We start from the raw sequence: 20446 nt of genomic DNA, 5'->3' as shown, positions 1-20446 counted from the left end.
CTTCATTGATGTCTAGCCCATCCAGTTTTTTAAAAAAAACTGTTATGGATTTAATTAACCTGATAATTCCTTTATAAGCCTCGGCTGTTGTGGCTGTGCGAGGCTCTGATGAGTCTGTGTTTGTAGCTGGTGCATACACTCCTACTCAGTGTTCCTGTGTGAACAGAATTACTAAGCAGCTCTCCGCAGGACCACAGCAATGATGTCTGTGCCAGAGGACCAAACAAACCAGCCGTTGCCATGGCGACTGTACTATTTCGAATGTTTGGACAGGACCCTCATAGCGCCACGGGGGCTTTCGCTCAAGCGCCTGTCCTGCTGCTGTACAGAGGCTTTCAAGCCTCTTGCAGGGCAAATAGAAGGAAAAGTGCTGCGTCCACAGTGCATCAGTCAGGCTTCTGTTCACCAGTCACAGGTCTGGCAATTTATTAGGTAAAGTAGATTAGAGAAACAAAACCAGCACACGAGTCAGCAGGACCCTTAACTCACACCCAGTGCCCCAAACACCGATTTTTATGTTTTTTCCTTTACGTCAGCTCATCATGCTTGTGTGACATGTCTTAAATCTTCACGCTGTTAATCATGTTCTGACCCTTAGCTCAGCCAAACGTATTGATTGGCTTGGGATGTCACTCTAGTGTCGACCTGATCTGATGTGCTATTTTGAGACAACAAACATCAGTCAAGTCCTTTCTCAGACCAAATGCTGTATTCAAGCAGGTAGGCAATCATTAGTGAGACTGAAGGTTATATATAGATAATTGCATTAATCTTTAAGAAAGGCCTGTGTGTTTCTTCATTCCTCTTGTCAGTCTTCGTCACTGTAACAGACTGCAGTGGTGAATACAATATATTTCACAATGTTAAAATACAACCGATCATCATTTTTCAGAAAGAAGATAAACAGTGAAATTTAGCAGTCCCATTGATGCCGTAACGTCTTACAAAACAATAGCCCTTGGAGCAACTGCTTCCTTTTAGAGAAGGATTTTTCAACCTCACAGATCAGAAGAGCATGGCTGTTCCACACAGCAATCTCCACGGCAATGGGCTTAATGTATGCAGATTGGTGCTCTCCAGGCATCTGCTTAATATTCCATTTTATCCTCTCAATAAACAAAGACAACTAACCATGTAACCACACAAACTCGGCAAAAGAAGTGATTGCTTTTTAATAAGCTCAGAGGAATATTTTCTTTCTATTCACATTTTGGGCTACTTTTTTGTAAGACTCTGGCTCAGACCCTCAACCAGAAATGAAAAAAAGAGGAAACATCTACTGGCTCTATGTGTTTTAGTCAAGAAAGGGTTCCTGTAGGATCAAATTTGCTTGATTATTGGTTGACACACAAAAAAATAGCAATAGTTAAAAAAATTAACAAATGTCTTTTGTTTCCCCCATCCCCACTCCATTTGTATAACATGTATACCGCTGTTACCATAGTTACTGCATCACTCTTTTCTGCCTCTTTTGGAACAGTGTGTGCCGATTACTCAAAGCGATTGAGGTAGTGCCTGGCTCTCTAGGTTAGGCCTGCTGTGAAAGGTAACATAGATCTTTGCCTGTTCTTTGTGATGTCTTCGGGCCAGGTACCCTGCATTATCGCTTTGTCTAAAGTCTAAAGTAGTTAAAAGCTTGAATAACATAAAATAACATAATATAATGTTATTTATGTTATTTCCCACGTGAAGAACTCCTGTAAACCTTGCAGTATTGAAACTCAGTGAACAAGGCATCTTAGACAAGCTGAAAAACAAATGGTGGTACGATAAGGGTGAATGTGGAACCAAGGACTCGGGAAGCAAGGTCAGTCGCTGCAGGTCTTTCTGTGCTGATTTGCTAACTGCATTTTCAGTCTTCCTGTTCATGATCACAGCCTGAAAGTCTAAAGCATATTTTATGCCCAGATACAGTATTTTAATTTATTTTATTTTGTATTTCATTTATTGTTTTTGATTATTCTTACGTGGCTTCCACATTTGACAGATATCTTCAGGAACAAGTTTACATGTTTAATAAACCTAAAAAAATAAAACAGTAAAATCTTTATTATGCCATGGCATGCAATATTTGAAGTTAATGCAAGTGTACTATTGCCATTCTTGTACATATCATATCACATACTCATCACTGACAATGATATAGTGGAAAAGCCACAGCATGCCTGAACAAATATGTTAAGGATTTAATCACATTTTCTTTTTGTTTTTTATTCACTAGAAACCATCCAGCAGAACCACTGAATTAGAATCATTATGCTATGGTGACATTTGCCAAACTCTAATTGAGATATGATTTATTAGCGTTCCTTACTTATTTGCATGGAACTGCGTGCATCAAATCCTTTAACATTATGCAGTGTGACCAGAAGGCAAGTCTCCTTATTCTGATACAGTTGACCCCTTAACCTGTCGAGCTCCATGTGTAATAAAATCACAAGAAGGTGGGGTTTGGCAGTTGTGTTAGGAGAGTGATTGGTCACAATAAGTGGACTTGGTTGCCACCCTCCATGAAGTTAAGGAATTTGAAACATAATATTTAACCCTCTGGGGACAGCCTATCCTAGCCGCGGAAGAGAGACAGCAGCCCACACTCGGGCTTAGCTTTAGTCATCACAGTCACTCTCTCATAGGGTTAAAATGCAAATGGTAAAACTCTTATAAATGTATTTCAATGCTGACATTTGGAAGTTAGCCACAGCAAAATGGTTTTAATTCACCACATCCAAGCTTGCCAATTTAAATTATACTGTGCCAATGTAGTATTTTTATTAGACTACATGTATTATGATGACAGACAGGGGAAAGTTGTAGTTCAGAAAGGAACTGACCTGTTAGTAACTGACCAGCTTCCAAAAAACTGTGGCAGTGCAGATGTTACGTATTTATTATTATGTATATTAGTGTCTTTCTGAAGTCTATGAAGTCATACATTCAGCGATCTCAGTGTTTTTTTTTTAAATAAACTCAGTGTTCCCTCCTCTCTGTGTGAGGACTGTCTGATCTGCACGGCTTCTCAGTCTCTCCCGGCCGTGGAGCGCTGCAGGGAAGACTGTGAAGGAAACAAACAGATAAACAAATACACGACAGCCTTCACACCATCAGCCTGGGCTGCTTTCCATCACACACTCACACGCTCAGAGTGCTGGAGCAGGCAAGCGTCTCCAAAGCCATTCGTTGCCCGCAAGTCAGCTTCTTCTTCTTCTGTTTCATCAGGAGAAATAATAATAATAATAATAAAAAAACAGACACGTAGTCACTTAGCTTGCTGGGATCTGAATCAGAGACTTCTTTAGTGGGTGTTTGAAGTGGTGTTATAGTGGGTGCGTTTTAAGTGTAAGGGCATCTCCGGGTGCAGCCCATTCGCTGGTTCTGATGAATGCCTTCTGCCTCCTCCTAGGACAAGACCAGCGCACTGAGCCTGAGTAATGTGGCTGGAGTCTTCTATATCCTGGTGGGGGGGCTGGGGTTGGCAATGACCGTGGCTCTTGTTGAGTTCTGTTATAAGTCACGGCAGGAGACCAAAAGACTCAAATTGGCCAAAAATGCCCAGAACTTCAAGCCAGCTCCTCCAGCCAACACTCAGAACTTTGCCACATATCGAGAAGGCTACAATGTATACGGAACAGAGAGTGTGAAAATATAATGGTATGTATAGACCTGTTGCTTTTAAATGAGAATACATGTGGTAATCAATTGTATATATTTTAATATTTTTCAAAAAACATTCTCTCCTGTACAGGTGACTGCAACAGGAAAAAAGACCTTCACTGAACTTGACCAAAATTTCCCAGGGTATGCTGATGCCAGTGGGAAGTCGCCTAGCCTGATGGAGAAATACCGTGACCACAATGCAGCAGGACTATTGAATCATGGGACTTGGAGTCTCTCAGTGCCTTAAGGAGCATCCAGCATCGCAGCAATGCAAACTTTCCCCAAGAAGAGGATGGGAATGAGAGACATAATAAGAGGGGTTCATTTGGTTAAAAAAAGATTGAAGCCATTACCTGGAGTTCCACATCATTTTGGGACATAATAGGAGAAATAAGTTTCAGATGGTAAAAGAAGCTTTAGTTTAAATTGCCATAGTCTCCTTCCAGGCACATTTTACTTACTAAAATAATAAATATTGTGTTGCTTCATTTAACGTAATGCTGTCATCCTAATACTTCAGTATAAATATCTAAATATAACACTATAGTTTGGACATTTGAACATCCATTTTAGAATAAGAAAGTTAGAACATGAAAGTATTGTTACCCTGGTTATTGTTTTATAAACTTTTGATTACTCCCTTACACTACTACCTTTTATTTCATATATTATTTGACCTGTCATCTTCCTGTAAAATATTATTTGATTATACCCACTGACTGCAGTATTATGTATTTAATTCCTATTGAATACTGCAGATTTAAAATTCCAGAAGATTCTTCATATTTTTCATAAACGGGTGTTTTCATGAGAGTGACAACTAGAATGAATACAGTTCTAGGCTGCTAAGAAGATTGATGCATATTAAACCGTTTATTTACCTGCTAATAGAATAAAGATCAGCAGTGCTGTCAGTCAGCTGATGTGGACGGACGTGAGATATTTTCTGCTTAATGGTTCATTGTGCTCATGCTATAAGAGAAGTATTTTATAGAAAATTTGCATGTGCTACTGGAACACCACATTTTTCATCAAGATGTCTTATTTTGCTTTTTGAAAATAAGTTTTTGAAGTTAAAACTGCACATATTCAAACAAAAGAAATTCGCAATGGCAAAATCTCAGACAGTTTTTCTTCAGTAAAAAGAACTGTGATCCCATTAAAAAAAAAGACTCCAAAATGTTTTAAAACCATATAGAAACATATAATTTAGTTTTGTAAATCAAAGTGAAATGATAAGATCCATGTATATTTCTTTAGCTGACTTTCTAGTCAAGGCTCTGGATTCTTACATTTTAAATGCATGTGAAACTGGTGAACGCGTTACAACTGCCACTCAGCGCAGACCCTGCGCCTTCATCAGAGCGTATTCATTGTCAATTTTTACCCCCCCCCCCTTTCCCCTCTCTGCAGTTCTGAAACCATTGCAGAGTGTGACATAGTGTTTTTCAGGCCTGCATGTGTGGAAAGCCTCGTTCTGAGGCCATGTAAAAAGCATTTTATTACATTTTGTAAATAAAAATGTATTTAAGAGAGTCCTCTGATTTTGAGGAAACCATCAAGGCTCTGTGATGCATTCAGTTTCTTTATTGTCATGACTATATATATAGATTATAGAAACACCACATACACCACTGTGGTGCAAAAGCTATATGAACCTGCTAAAGCCTAGAGGTCCATAAGTGTTCATGCACCCTGCAGATGATGACTCTGTTTACATTTTCGACAGATTTCTCGCTTTTAATACGTTTTTATGCATATTTGTACATGAACAGTCATCTGACTGGCACATTTAGTGGTAAGTGCTATTGAACAAAAAATAATGATAATATTTGTGTACTATAGGCAGGTTCTGATGGAAAAATCAATCCGCATTTCTGAACGATCTGACAGCTGGTTATTTTGGAAATCAGTTATATTGGGTTACATCAGTAATGATATATAATTATTTATCGTTATTAGGTCTCATCTACAGCTTCATTTTAGCATGACACACGAATTACAATGTGATCGAATTGTCACAGGGCTGGGCAAAAAAAACACATGCTCCTGTTTGACTCGCTTTTTTAGGCCACATGACCTTTGTGAAGAAGTGTTGAAGGTGATCATTTTCAAATCACCAGAGGAAAAGAGCATTGGCCTCTTCGGTGTCACAAAGACAAACACAAGTTTCTTGACAAATCAGCGGGGAGAAGAAAGTGTTAGACATCCTGTGCGGTGCAGCTGAATAATTTAAAATATGCGTTCTTTTTCTAAAGCCTTCGGATCAATATTTAAATATATATGCACTATATTTGGTAAGCAGCTGTTGACCCTGTTTCCCACTGTTCTGTGGCTCTGAAATTTATAAGGCCAAATAAAAAAAAAATCCTGGTGCTGCTATACTCCAACACTCCACAGAGGGGTACTGTCCATCCTTCTTTACAAGATTTCTGTCCATGCAGGCTCATAAGCAGGCCTACAGATTCCTGAAAGCTGTATTAAACACGTTATAGTTTAGTACCAGAATTTGGGTTCTCAATCTTGATCCCTGAGACCCCTTCCAGCATTCTCTCATTTTTGCCCTTTGTTCTTCCGACCTGGCAAATGCATCGTTGGGTTCTTAGGAGGTTAAGAAGGTAAGGAAGAGAGTTCCCCCAACATTTAAGACGGTAAAAATATGGCTGGAGGGTGCGACACATCAGCACATACTGGAGTGTGTTTGAACACCAGGACTGAGAGAACATCTGTATCTGTGCTCTCCTGTGTAGACAGTATCTCAGTGGACAAACGTGTCTGTGTGAACTCAAACCGGACTAAAGATGACCAGGACCTGCTGAGCCAACGCGACGCCACGTTCGGATCTGGTGACGGAGCGCAGTGCAGCACAGCCAGAGCCAATCTGATGAGAGGCATCAAAGAGGCCAAGGCAGCATATAAGAGGAGGATTGAGGGTCACTTTCACAACAACAAGACGTGCCAGATGTGGCAGGGAATCCAACATCTAACCCACTGCAAGAAAAAGAACACCATGGCAGCTGAGGGCAACACCACACTCGCTTCACACTGCAGGAGTACGAGGTGAGTGGTGAACTGAAGGCAGTTGAGTGCGGTAGCCCTAGGAATACTGCTGGACTGGACGGGGTGACTGGGAGGACCAGCAGACCAGCTGGCCGGAGCAGTCACCAGCATTTTCAAGGCTTGATTGTCCCAGTCCTCTATTCCACCATGCCTGAAGTCGGCCACAATTGTCCCACTGCCCAAAAAGAGCACCATCAGCAGCCTCGACGACCACTCGCACTGACACTGGTCATAATGAAGAGTTTTGAAAGACTGGTCTGTCGCCACATCACATCCGACCACTCGGCCACACAGCGCTCCACACTTCCGTCTCCCACCTGGTCCAGCAAGGCCAGATTTTCTCTCCGGTCGCAAACAGAGAGTCAGAGCGGGTTCACAGCTTTCCGCAGCACTCAGCACTAACACTGGATCTCCACAGGGCTGCGTACTAAGTCCTCTGCTGTACACGCTGTACACGTACGACTGTGTCAGCACCCACCCAAATAGTGACACCGCTGTGGACTCGTCCTCGACTTCAGGAGGAAAAACGCCGACCTACAACTACAACCCATCTACATCAACGGGGAGAGTGTGGAGAAGGTGACCAGTTCTGAAATGGAGCTTCAACACCTGGGTGGTATTAAAGAAGGCCCAACAGTGAGCCAGCCATTGCACTCATTAACTCAAACACATAAACTGCAAACATACACACTGCATCTGATCTGCTGCTACTACATTACATTACTTTACTTTTACGGCATTTATAAGACGCCCTTATCCAGAGCGACTTACAAATTCCCCCCCAGGAGCAATTTAGGGTTAAGTGTCTTGCTCAGGGAGTAGTAGTAAGTGGGATTTGAACCTGGGTCTTCTGGTTCATAGGCGAGTGTGTCCCCACTAGGCTACTACCACCCCATTACATGTACTACAATTCACACCAGTACGCTACCTCACTCATTTTACCTCACTCTCCTGTGCAGATTGCATTTATTACGTATTTATTTTGTGTTATGTGTATCTTCTTTTATGTTAATCCATTTAAATCTTCTATTCTTTTATGGGTTTTTGCACTGGGTGGTGGTGGTCAGGACCTCAATTTCGTTGTACTGTTGCATCAAGTATGACTGAGCAATGACATTAAAGTCTAATAATAAGGGAAGATTTGGAATAAAACGTGAGGGTTTCAGACGGACTGCCGACGGAGCAGATTTTTTTTTTTCGTCTGGTCATGTCCACTCCGTCATATGTATGGGACACCCGGTCGCGCTGGGGCCGTGGATCGCCTCCCAATTACTGGGCTCCTGTTGTGACCAAACGACGTGTTTTACGGTTTGTGTACACAGTTTGTGTATCGGTCTGTGCGACACTGGTAACGCACGGTGAGTTTTAATAGACTGGCGTTTTATTTCCTCCGACTCACTACAGTGGCGATTGGGAAAATGGGACATTTTAAGCCACACCATTCTCACAGTTGCCAGATGTTGTCACAATTAAGCGATTCATTTGATTATGTATCACTGTGTATTAACAGGTTCGTAAAGTCTTCTTTGATAATCGTAGACGTCTATGAGAGCGCATTTAATAAGTTCTACAGTTAGACGAAGACACAAATTTCTTTGCACCGCAGTTGTTTCCGCTTCCCTGTCCTGCCGTCGATGTTAATTTGTCTATTTTCTGGGGAAAATCCATAGTCCGCGTGAATGTCGCGTAAATCTGGCAACCCGACTCGGCTGTTGTGCCCCGGCTCGCCACAGGGTGGCGCCACAGATCCACAGAATCGCCGCCCTGCGCTTCGGTCGCAAGCGGGCTGGAAAACGAGTGGGCTGTGGGTGCAGTCCGCAGCACCAAACTACTACCTTAACGTGCTCGTGGGTTAAAAAAAAAAAAAAAAAAAAAAACCGGCCTCCTGCGAAAACGCACCTTTCCCGCCCCCCCCCCGGTCTTTAAACGACGTATGACGCACGTACGGCCGATAATAGTATTTTATTCACCGCGCGCAGTGAAGGTGAAATGCAGGACGCTCCACGCGAGGCTGCGGCGCCATCGGAGGTACATCTCAGCCAAAATATATATTTTTAAATATTATAATTTTTTTTTATTATCATGATCATTTGCCGTCTGGTTGTACGCTCGCGCGCGTCCGTCCTCGACCGTTGCCTTGGAAACGCGCGCGGCCGCCGGCGCTCCTGACCGACCTTGCGCTCGTGACCGCGCGGCGCGCGCTCCCGCGAAACAGATCCCTGTAAGATAGGAGCTTAATTAAAAAATAAGAACACGGCTTCGTGGGATTTATGAACCGGGCGGCAAAGGGGGATCGGGAGAGGAAGATCGAGCCGGCGTGGGCGCGCGGACGGCGTCTGCGTGGACTGATGCGGTGATAAGATAAGATCATGAAATGCAGAATGATTTCGGCAGCCATGGGGTTTACCGGGCATGGGATGAAGGATACGGCAGGTAAGACGAAATCTCTTTTAATTGCTTTTTTTTTTTTTGTCTCTGCCCCTGACCGGATTGAAAGCGTCGCGATCACATCGCCAACATTTTATATTTCCTAATCAAAAATGGGCAAAAAATATATATATATATATATATATATTAATGATGATATGCCATTCGGTGCTATGTTGTTGGGCATCGTTTTCTCCACAACGCAGCGTCTGGGGGTGGAAATGTGGCACAAATGGACAAACATCCACATTTTCCCCCCACGTCCTCCATTCATTTCGGGGCAGCGTCGCGGCTACTGGCGCCCCAACTCGGCGTCGGAGGGGGGCGAGGAGGGCGATTCACCTTCCCGCCGCATCTGCGAGAGAGACTTGGCCTGATCGCCGCGGAATAATAATTCAGTTTATTTATATATATATATATATATATATATATATTTGTGCGTGTGTTGTAACCCTCTGCTGTGATGCATGCAGGGCTGGACGCCGGTGGGCCCGGGCACATCCACGCTATAACGGGGTTTAATATCGCTACGGTCCGGGTGGGGGTGGGGGGGAGTCATGTCTTCGGTGGGCATCTAACCCTGTGGAAACTGTAGTCTCTCTCTCTCTCTCCCTCTCTCTCTTTAATGGACAGGATTGCTGGAGATCGACACCTGTTGTGGGTTAAAGGGGGAGGGGGGTGTGGGGGGGGGCTCGCATCAATCCTGCTATTATTAGATTTACGCATTTATTATTTATATGCACGTGAGCCATAATAACGCCCTGTGCGTTTAATGGAGCGTGAGGTGGATAATCTGGAGGATGATCCCCCCCTCCAAAAAAAAAAAAAAACCAGGATAAAATGGGTTGGGTGAAAAAGAGGAGTTGTCATGGTGATCTTCATTTTGCTCCAGCATGTGTAGGGCACGTTTTCAACGGGCGAAATGTCAACATCTATCTGTCTTTCTTCTTCCTCTGTTTTTTTTTTTTTTTAAGTGGGGTGCCTTTGAAGGGCTCGTCTCTCTCTCTCTGTATTGGGGGGGGGTTTGAGTGAATGAATTTCGATGCATTTCGCCGGGGCCGCGCGTGACTCCCGTGTTTTCACAATTAGACACACGCGCATAATTTATCCTCCAAACATCTCCCTGTAGCACCACGCTTAAGTAGCGTAATTACAGGAAGGAGGATCTCACCTATTGGTATTCATGTCTCGTTGGGTTCTCTCCACCATTTCCCAGCCGAGCGTCCAGGGAATAGACACACACACACACACACACACACACACACATATAAACACACACACTCCACCCACACACCTTCCTGCCTTTCTCAGAGGAAGACGGTCTAAGGACATCAGGCAAGCAAGTACACCGCACTTCATGGAACTTCCAGGGTGCAGGCGCCATTTAGGAAAACCAGTCCCGTCTGTCCGTCTGTCTGTCTATGTTTTATCCCATCTCCAGCGGGAGAGGCTTTTTTGTCTGTCCATGCCGCAGGCCCCAGCCAATAAAAAGCCGGCGCTGCCGAGGTGTTGCTGCATGCGGGAGGCGTGTCCATTGATCTGGAATAAACAGCTGCTGTCCTGTAAGCTCACGCCTCAGACCATTCTGATTGATCGGCCGCTCCTGTCAGGCGGCGCAGTCTTGCCGGAGATGTAATGACACGGCGTCTTAAGTAGCGCGCCGGGACCGACTATCATTTGGGAAATCAGCGTTTTCTGTTGAGTCAGTGACATTTTAATAGGTTCCACCACACTGACACACTCAGGATGAAGGAATTGTTGTGACCGTAAAACCGCATGACGCCTTTACATTCAGATATTCCTGTGTGTAGTATTTCTTTTATTATTTATTCAGACTGGTTAAGATTAGATCAAGCCAGCCTGCCCATCACTTGTTGAGTTTGCCTTTGGTTACACGGCTTCCTCCGTTATTTCTTGCGTACCTGCATCATGGGTAAAGGTGTTGTGACAGCAGCATTCTAGCCGATTGTGCCAACTCAGCTTCAGAACGCAATCCAATTACATCTGAAGCACATATACGGTGTCGGGCTTCACGCGGTGCCACTGTGACACCGCAACGGGCACCGTTATCAGCGTCCATGGACACACAGAGCATCCTTGTAATGTCCGACGCACGAACAATAAATTTTGGTCAATAAATATACAAAAAATAAATATATACTCTGCACTCAATTTAGAGCACGCACACACACACACACACACAGACTTCATTTTCTTTAGCAATATGCCAAACGCTCCCAGTGCATCCCAGAGAGCCGAGTGGCTGTTTTAATATCAGCCACAGCTACACTCACAGGACCTGACAAAAAGAGTGCCTTGTTCGCTCAGAAAAGGGGAATGTGGTCCCCCACCCCCCCATCCCTCTTCTTTACACATGAGGAACGGAGGCACTGCTGGCACGGGATAACCGGCCTGTCGATCAAAAAGCAGGTCTATGTGCTATAAATAGCGCAATCTAATATTTTCGGATTCATTTAAGAGCTCGGGAGGACTCTGCCGATGGGCGGCGGTGAGCACAATGCAACCAGTGCATCCCGGACACCCGTGAAAATCCAACTTTCTGTGTAGGCTACAGAGAGAGCGAGGGAGAGAGAGGACACACGCACACACACACACTCACACTCACACCCTTGTCTAAATGATAAAAAGACATCTACTATGCCGTTACACATTTGCAACAAATTTATTACATTCTGGAAATTTCAATAGTGGATTGCATAGGTTTTTTTTATGCATTTTCGGTGCGTTTTCTAGCTATTTTTGCGTTTGTGTGTGTGTGTGTGTGTGTGTGTGTGCATGCGACACATTTTAATGCCCATGCTTGTGTGTGAGGTTATCCTCTTAACTTTTGATGAAGAGCACGACTGTGGGCTTTTCTCACCTCAAAGCTGATTGGACGTGGAGGTGCCTTATCGCTTTGATTGGAGCTCCTGGGTGCTTTTACCGCGGAGGTCAGGCCGGAGCGGAAATCCGGGATGTATAAAAGATGCAGGCCAGTGGTCTCATATACATTTAATCTGAACATGTCTTTTCTTTCCAGAACTGAAGTATTTATAAGGCCCAGGGAAGGAAGTGAGCAGACAGAATCCGCAAAGCGAGGAATCAATGGGAATACCGGACACCGGACCAAGGGAACAGTTTGTGTGTGCGAGTGAGAGTTTGTGCGTTCGGGCCTACAGTACGTAGTTGTAGGTGTTTTAACATTGAGGGGGCCGAGGACCGCTCAGCTGGAGTCCTGAGTGTGCGAGAACCTTGCGTTTAGGGCAACCGAAGCCTTAAAGGACGGAAATATCTAACTTGTGTGAGCGTTGCCGCGGGCACCCGCTTGGACCATGTGGCACCTTCTGTTGCGTGCCTATCCATCATGTCTGCAACTGGCCAAGATCAGAAGGACACTTCCACTCTCCCTGTGGACCCTCTCCTTCCTCTGGCCCATCACCGCGGTGACGAGCACCACCTACCACCCCACAGTGAACACTCAGTACGGCCGCCTGCGCGGCATGAGGGTGCCCCTGCCCAGTGATGCGCTGGCACCGGTGGATCAGTACCTGGGGGTGCCCTACGCCTCGGCGCCCGTCGGCGACAGGCGCTTCACGGCCCCCGACGCGCCCCTCCCCTGGTCGGGGGTGCGTAACGCCACCCGCTTCCCGCCCGTGTGCCCGCAGAACATCCGCAACGCCGTGCCCGAGATCATGATGCCCGTGTGGGCCACGTTCAACCTGGACACGGTCGCCACTTACCTGCAGGAGCAGAGTGAGGACTGCCTCTATCTCAACATTTACGTGCCCACGCAGATTGGTGAGTACGACGCAGCTGAGGTGACAGTTGAGGAAACACGTCACGATGCCTTGAATTTGTCTCCATTTTTCTTGCCAACGTACACGCATATTGCAGAGCACGGCGCTCTTGTGTGTCATAATTAAAGCTCTGGAAGACGTTGGTATAGAACCGCTTTGTTCTTTTTAATTGTTGAAGCCAAATCTTCCTGTTCCACCTTTTTGCGGAGTGTGCTTTTTTTTATTTAAACTCACCAAAGCACGAGTTGCCTCTGCCGTGTGTGTGTGTGTGTGTGTGTGTGTGTGTGTGTGTGTGTGTGTGTGTGTGTAAAACCCTGTGTATGTGGATGGAGTTTCTTCTCTCTTTCCCCCCCCCCCCCTTCTTTTGATCTCATGCTCTCTATTCTCCCGCCCTCTTTTTCCCCGCACCCTCGTCTTCTTTCTTCTTTTGCTCCCAGGGGCCAGGAAACAAGGCGAGGAACCCACAGATAAGGATGGAGAGGAGGATGAAGGTACTTCCTGACATTTGCTTCCCTTCGTCATTCAGTTGCAGTCTCCTCGTCGCGTTTTTATATTTCTGAGTTTTGTATGAGAGCTGTGTGGAGTTTGCCAGGCCTTGCATCACCCCGAAAACTCTTAAAACATAAAAGTGAACACGTGGCTGACGTACAAATTAAACATTAGGAATACAAATGAAACGCGAAGAGCTTTCGGTATTGACCCGCTCGGCTCGGAATCACAGCGAGGGATAGACGAGGATCAGAGGAGCGTTCCCAAGCTCTGGGGTTTGGTACTTCAACAGATGCAACATCTGTTTGCAGGTCTTCGGGAATCCCGGGACGATCCAAAGCCGGTTATGGTCTACGTTCACGGAGGATCCTACATGGAGGGAACTGGGAACATCATGGATGGAAGTGTTCTCGCCAGCTACGGGAACGTCATTGTCATAACACTCAACTACAGGGTGGGAATATTAGGTGAGTGGGCAAAAAAAATAAAAAATTCAACCCCAGTATATTTCCTGAAAATCTGGGTGCTTGGGAGAAGAAAAAAATGACCAAAATGACGCAACTCCCCTCAATCTTCCTGTCCACAAAAATGGCTTAGTTAGGATTTGTCTATGAGTGCTTGTGCAGTCACCAACGATCTCAAGAGGACAGAAGCTCAAACACAAGTTGGGTTTAATATTTTATCAGAGGGAATATTATTCTTCTGATCAAAAGGGCTGACAATGAGCGCACAACAGATTTTCATCAAAACACAGTCAGTAGGTAGTACTAACCAAGTAAACAAGTCAGAGGGAGTCCTGGATGTTCTCTGGTTGTTCTTGCTGTTCTTCACCGCTGCCGGCATTTCCAGGGCAACCGCGTAGCGGGCGTTACCGGTGCACCAGGTGATAATACAGAGCTGTGCATTCTCTCAATGTTCTGCTGCCTTCTAAAGAGCTTAATAGGACTACAAATAGTTCACGAAGGGTATTTTCTTTAGCTTGCTCCATTATTCAGACCCTCAAGGATTTTGATGATTCTCTGAATTCTACTTGATCTTGCAATTTTGTCCAATCAACACTGCCTTTCCATTCATTTGACCAATGAACTTTCAGGAAACTTCATTTTGGTGAAAATGTGACTTTACTACAGGATTCCTAGAGGAAGGAATTGTAGCTCATATTTAATTTCTAACTGTTAAAGGTCCCCTGACATGAAATTTATTTGCCTTTATATCTGTCTTTCCAAAATTCAGCCTTGGCAGAATTACAGCCACGTTTTAGCCACTTTTAGCCAGCACCGTTTTCAGCATTAAATGCTAATGAGGAGGAGAGAGGTGGGATGAGGAGGAGAGCGGCCTATAGAATTTCACCAACCACAATGTTTGGCCACAATGAGTTTCTAGAAAAAATAAAATGAGCCCTCCGGTTCTTCAGAGTCTCACGTGACGAAACTAAAAACAAACGATTTGTGCTATTTTTACATCCAATCACGAGCAACTGCAATGCTTCACACGTTTGGAAGCTATGAAGTCAGTGGAGATCATGTTTTAGGGGAGGGGTGGGAAATTCCCCACACTAAAATGACAGTTTTATTTATATGCCCTGCAAATAGCATGCTTAGCTTAGCGAAATTTAACTCTATGTAACTTAGCGGCACTATGCTAACTCTACACAATTCACCTGTGAACTTATAGCCAATATTTGCAAATAATTAATCACCAAATATTGCAAATATTACCTTTTTCATCTTTATGATAAAGTAGATCTTTTTCATCCAGTAGTAGAGGCTTGAGCATTTGAACCGCTATTTATTTTGTGGGGGTTGGCCACAGTGAAAAAAAAAAATCAAACACTGGCTAAACTGGCTATTTTAGCATTAGCATTAACTGCAGATTTGATTGGTTTATTCACATAACATAAATGCTAAGACATTAGGTGTAGTGCAGGTAGGGTGGCCACTGCCCGGCCACCCCTGTGGCCATGCTGCTGTGATGCGCCACCAGTTGTCAGGATACAAATCACCCAGTTCCAACGAACACATCCGAAAACACAGTTTGAGAAGGAAGCACAGATCAGGCAGCTGCACTTTTGACAGTGCTGTTTTCGTACTGGAACAAGTTGGCACTGAATATTGTTGGTAATGAATTATTCCAAAAAGAAGAAGCAAAGCCCCACTCATTTTCACTTTTCCATCGCAATGTCCTCATATTCCACCCAAATCTGATTTTATTTTCTTCTTCAGGCTTCCTTAGTACAGGTGACCAGGCAGCCAAAGGGAACTACGGCCTCCTAGACCAAATCCAAGCTCTCCGCTGGATCAGTAAGAACATTGGTTACTTTGGTGGTGACCCCAAGCGTGTGACCGTCTTCGGGTCGGGAATTGGCGCCTCCTGTGTGAGCCTCCTCACGCTATCTCACCACTCGGAAGGTGAGTATTCTGACTCAAGAAATAGCCCCAATATTTCACCATTCAGCCATTTAGTGAAAAACAACCAATAAAACTGTCAAAATTGTCCAAATGAATGCATTGCCGAAGGAAACGTCTCTATGGCAACCTAATGGGATTTTTGAGCCACACGTTCAGCCGAATGAAGGGGCGCATTGTTCTCAGATTCTTCTGTCATGACAGATCTCTTTATACTCGCCATACGTTGTTGACTGCGTAAGGCTTCTGCCTGTTCACATTTATCCATGCTAGTGACAGAACAAAATGTCTGCACCTCCCTCTTCATTATTCCCCTTTTTCCTTACAAGCACTCTGAGCACTTTACTGTTATTGCTGAGTGGCCCTGTGCTGCTGTGAAGGTGTAAAGTTATTTGACGTGGCAGATGGCGTATGCCTATTGCCCCCTGATGAACAAACGTACAGTAGATGGGCCTGATGTTTTAGCGGGCCGCAGACAGAATTTGTGCTCCGGGCCAAAGGGAGCACCATCGAGAGAGAGAGAGGAGGAGGTGGGGGTTTGGGCTTCTCTCTTTTTTTTCTCTCTCTCTCTTCCCCTCCCTCCTCTCTCCCCTTCCACGTTTCCCTCCTCCTGACTGGTAATCAGCCTAAAAGCATCGGGCTCCCAGGCAAGGCTCCTCCTTTAACGGAGACGCTTGTATATTACAGAGCGGCTGGGGGGAGCCTGAGAAGCCTGTCCTCCTCAATCTTCCCGAGAATAAATAACACGCTCGATTAGTTTATATCACAATTCATTAGGTTCGTTCATTTGTATTCATTCATTCGTTTGTTTTGTTTTTTTTGTTTGTTTTCCTCTCACTCGCACCCTTCTGTCTCTCGTCTGAGACAATGTTAGGGGGGGAGGAGAGGACGGATGGGATGGCGGGGGGGAGCAGTGGCTAGGAGGGGGAGGTGGGCATAATACAGCAAGAGGACCAGAAAAAATAAAAAAAGAAAGAGAAGGGATGAGGAAGAGGAGGGCAGGACAAGGTCAGATGATGATGGATGGAGCACGGTAGGGGTCAGGGGAACAGTGTATATCTCCCGACTCCTCTGCCAGGCTGACACCTCTCGGCATCACCCATCATGCACTGCGTGCGTTCTTAGAGACGGCAGAGGCTGTGGGGCTGAAAATGATAACCTGATTTTTATTTAGAGTGAAATGATCTATCAAGCGGCACTTGAGGAATCACTTAACCGAAATGATTTACGAGATGCAAAGCAATTAAAATTAAGTTATTGAATTTTATTCATTTTTTTTCCCCATCGTTGCCGAGCCACAGACAAGTAGCCCTATTAAATCTGTATGCAAATATAATTTTATTTTTTTGCCTTTTGTGTCAAATGAAAGTTTAATTACATTATGGGTTCAGTGTTCTGCGACTGTATGTATGTGCTTCTCACGGAACACTTCCCCCCCCCATAAATTTTAACACCATGAATGAAATTTAATCCGCTTCGCAGCTATAGTATCATCCCCTTCATTACCGTCTGCCTGAAAGTCTTATTTAGCGTTAAATGAAGAAACAGGGCTTGACTGATGAAGCTTAGAGGAGGAGACTGGGAAGGCGGAGGACGATCTGATGAATGCTAAGCAGAGGGAGGAAAAACGGTATTCTCTCGTAAAATTTAATACACTGCTATGGGAGGATCCATTTCTCTTCTTACTCAAGTATAAGTTCCCTTCGTTTAAAATCCACTATATTTCCAGGGAATATAGCAAGTCAGCTGAGAACCAGTTCCTCTTTCGCACTGGCCAAAATGACAGAGCCATATATCACCGGTAGAAAGAAACAGAAAAATAGTGAAGGGAGCAAGTGGGGCACTTTATAGTTGAAGGATTTTGTTCAAAGGCCTACACTCAAGTGAATCCTGAAATGACACACTTATCCTCCAGCCAGCTTCATCTCGGTTCCTCCCCCAGGTCTTTTTCACAGAGCCATCATCCAGAGCGGCTCGGCCCTGTCCAGCTGGGCCGTGAACTACCAGCCTGTGAAGTACACCCGCATGCTGGCCGAGAAGGTGCACTGCAACGTGCTGGACACCCAGGACCTGGTGCTGTGCCTGCAGAAGCGGAGCTACAGGGAGCTGGTGGAGCAGGACATCCAGCCGGCACGCTACCACGTGGCCTTCGGCCCGGTTATTGATGGCGACCTCATTCCCGACGACCCGGAGGTGCTCATGGAGCAGGGCGAGTTTCTTAACTACGACATCATGCTGGGCGTGAACCAAGGGGAGGGGCTGCGCTTCGTGGAAGGCGTCGTGGACCCTGACGATGGCGGCGTTTCGGGCTCGGACTTCGACTTTGCTGTGTCGGACTTTGTGGATGGACTCTACGGTTACCCAGAGGGGAAGGACACCCTGCGAGAGACCATAAAGTTCATGTACACAGACTGGGCTGACCGGGACAACCCAGAGACTCGGCGCAAGACACTGGTTGCCCTCTTCACCGATCACCAGTGGGTGGAGCCATCAGTAGTGACCGCGGACCTCCACGCTCGTTACGGATCGCCCACATACTTCTATGCCTTCTACCACCACTGCCAGAGCCCCATGAAGCCAGCGTGGTCAGACGCGGCACATGGTGATGAGGTGCCATACGTCTTTGGTGTGCCGCTAATTGGTCCAACTGAGCTGTTTCCCTGTAACTTCTCCAGGAATGATGTCATGCTCAGCGCGGTGGTTATGACTTATTGGACTAATTTTGCCAAAAGCGGGTAGGGCTCCATATACAAATGCAAATTAAGACAGATTTGGTTATTACTGTGTGATTTACATGTCTTTATTTCTTCTTCTAGTGACCCGAATAAACCGGTACCCCAGGACACCAAGTTCATCCATACCAAGGCCAATCGTTTTGAGGAGGTCTCCTGGTCGAAGTACAGCCCCAATGACCAGCTGTACCTGCATATCGGCCTGAAACCTCGTGTGAGGGACCACTACCGGGCCACCAAGGTGGCCTTCTGGAAGCACCTGGTGCCCCACCTCTACAACCTCCACGACATGTTCCACTACACCTCCACCACCACCCGCGTCCCTCCTCTCCACACCACGCAGAATCCCCGTTCCACCCAGCGTCCAGGGGGCAGCAAGACACGGTCCCCCAACACCAAGCAGCCGCCCATGTCCACGGCCCGCAGTGGTGATGGACGCAGCCCACTCGTCATTGCCAACCCAAGGGATTACTCCACGGAGCTGAGCGTGACTATCGCCGTCGGGGCATCGCTGCTCTTCCTCAACGTTCTGGCCTTTGCTGCACTCTACTACCGCAAAGATAAGCGAAGCCGGCAGGACACACCCCCTCAGCCCACTCCACCAAGGCAGGCCAACTCAAATGACATTAGCCACGCCCCCTCTATTATCAGTGGTGGACAAGAGGGGGGTGGTGTGTGTGACCCACTGCGACTGACTCCTGCTTCGTCACCAAGGGACTATACCCTGACCTTGCGTCGTTCACCCGATGACATCCCCCTCATGGCGCCCAATTCCATCACCATGACCCCGAATTCAATTGCCATTACGCCCAACACGGTGACTATGACTCCCAACACCATAACGATGACCCCCAATTCATTAATTGGCCATCCCAGCATGCATCCATACAACACATTTACTCACGGATTTAACTCCACAGGCTTACCCCACTCCCACTCCACCACACGAGTATAACCCCACCCACAAGATTATATCTCCTTCCAAATTCAACTTCTCCAATACCACACCAGCATTATCCTCCTCGCTGTCTAGTGCCATTACACCTCAGTTCTAATCAAAGTGTTACAATGATGTAATGAACTACATCCTACCACCATGACACGACATAGTACTTCACACACATCATAATGCCTCCCCATTCTCCTCCATAAAACAATTACTTTTCTAGACTAGCATCACCCGACCCTTCACATTCACACCAGTGAAATGTAATTCCAGTTCCCCATTTCTTTCATATTTTTTCCCGATCTGACTTAAAAGTGGAGAACAGATGGCTTGGAAGGAGAGATCACTTAAAGTGAAAACCCGCATGTAAATGAACTCGCAACATGATGATGAGCACTTCTGGAGTAACCGTGAAAATTGCGGAGCTGGGGGCTTTATTCTCGTTGTTTTTTTTTTTAGGGAATAAAGGAGAAAGAGAATAACATGATAAATGAGGACTGCTCAGCTAAATGATGTAGAGGACCTGAACTAGGCCAGACTGCATTTATATTTATATTGCGAAAGCCACGCAAGCGCGCCAAGCTCTCTCTGGACATGAGGCGCACAAGTGCCAAAACGGGACTTTCTGTCATAACGAACCAGACCACTGCCTATCTGTCCAACTGCAGCGTTGCTTTACATCCGTCCTGTCCAGCTGTCCGGCTCGAGGCTTCAAGAGGAGAACACAAATGCACGAGAACTGGAGCTTTGACCTCTTTTAAAGACACCTGTGTAATAACACCTATGATATATCTATTATATAACTGCTGTAATATCTGTACAGTCGGTTTTTAAAAGCATCGCTCTCTAAAAGCTTTTCTTTTTCTTTTTTTTTTTTTGCTTTTTAGCCTTTTTTCCAAGCTTCAAAATTTCTGCGCAGAGACACTTAAACATTTG

The 20446-nt window shown here is 45.6% G+C and overlaps 2 protein-coding genes across 9 annotated transcripts in view; both read left to right on the top strand.

Annotated features, from left to right (window-relative positions):
• gria3a (glutamate receptor, ionotropic, AMPA 3a) overlaps positions 1-5212 on the top strand; it is a 70974-nt gene extending 65762 nt beyond the window's left edge. Inside the window, exons 14-16 of one of the 7 annotated variants that reach the window (XM_028984801.1) lie at positions 1693-1807; positions 3401-3648; positions 3743-5212. In XM_028984801.1, the coding sequence (XP_028840634.1) occupies positions 1693-1807; positions 3401-3646 (361 nt within the window). In that variant the 3' untranslated portion in view covers positions 3647-3648; positions 3743-5212. Of the gene's footprint in view, positions 1-1692; positions 1869-3400; positions 3649-3742 lie in introns of those variants that run through there. The other 6 variants (XR_003750197.1, XM_028984800.1, XR_003750199.1 and 3 more) reach the window with 6 other exon arrangements.
• A 3402-nt stretch (positions 5213-8614) lies between these two features.
• LOC114791834 (neuroligin-3-like) lies at positions 8615-19937 on the top strand. 2 transcript variants are annotated; one of them, XM_028982303.1, is made up of 7 exons: positions 8615-8742; positions 12182-12939; positions 13376-13429; positions 13739-13894; positions 15650-15835; positions 17775-18567; positions 18649-19937. In XM_028982303.1, exons 2-7 carry the CDS (start codon positions 12474-12476, stop codon positions 19517-19519), a joined length of 2526 nt encoding a protein of 841 aa, XP_028838136.1. In that variant the 5' UTR covers positions 8615-8742; positions 12182-12473; the 3' UTR covers positions 19520-19937. The 2 variants fall into 2 exon arrangements, with proteins under 2 accessions (XP_028838136.1, XP_028838135.1); XM_028982302.1 differs by lacking the exon at positions 8615-8742 and adding an exon at positions 8830-9147.
• Positions 19938-20446: the final 509 nt, after the last annotated feature.

This window comes from Denticeps clupeoides, chromosome 6 (genome assembly GCF_900700375.1).
Source record: "Denticeps clupeoides chromosome 6, fDenClu1.1, whole genome shotgun sequence".
In the NCBI taxonomy this organism is placed as follows: domain Eukaryota; kingdom Metazoa; phylum Chordata; class Actinopteri; order Clupeiformes; family Denticipitidae; genus Denticeps; species Denticeps clupeoides.
This window is presented reverse-complemented; position numbering and strand designations above follow the sequence as displayed.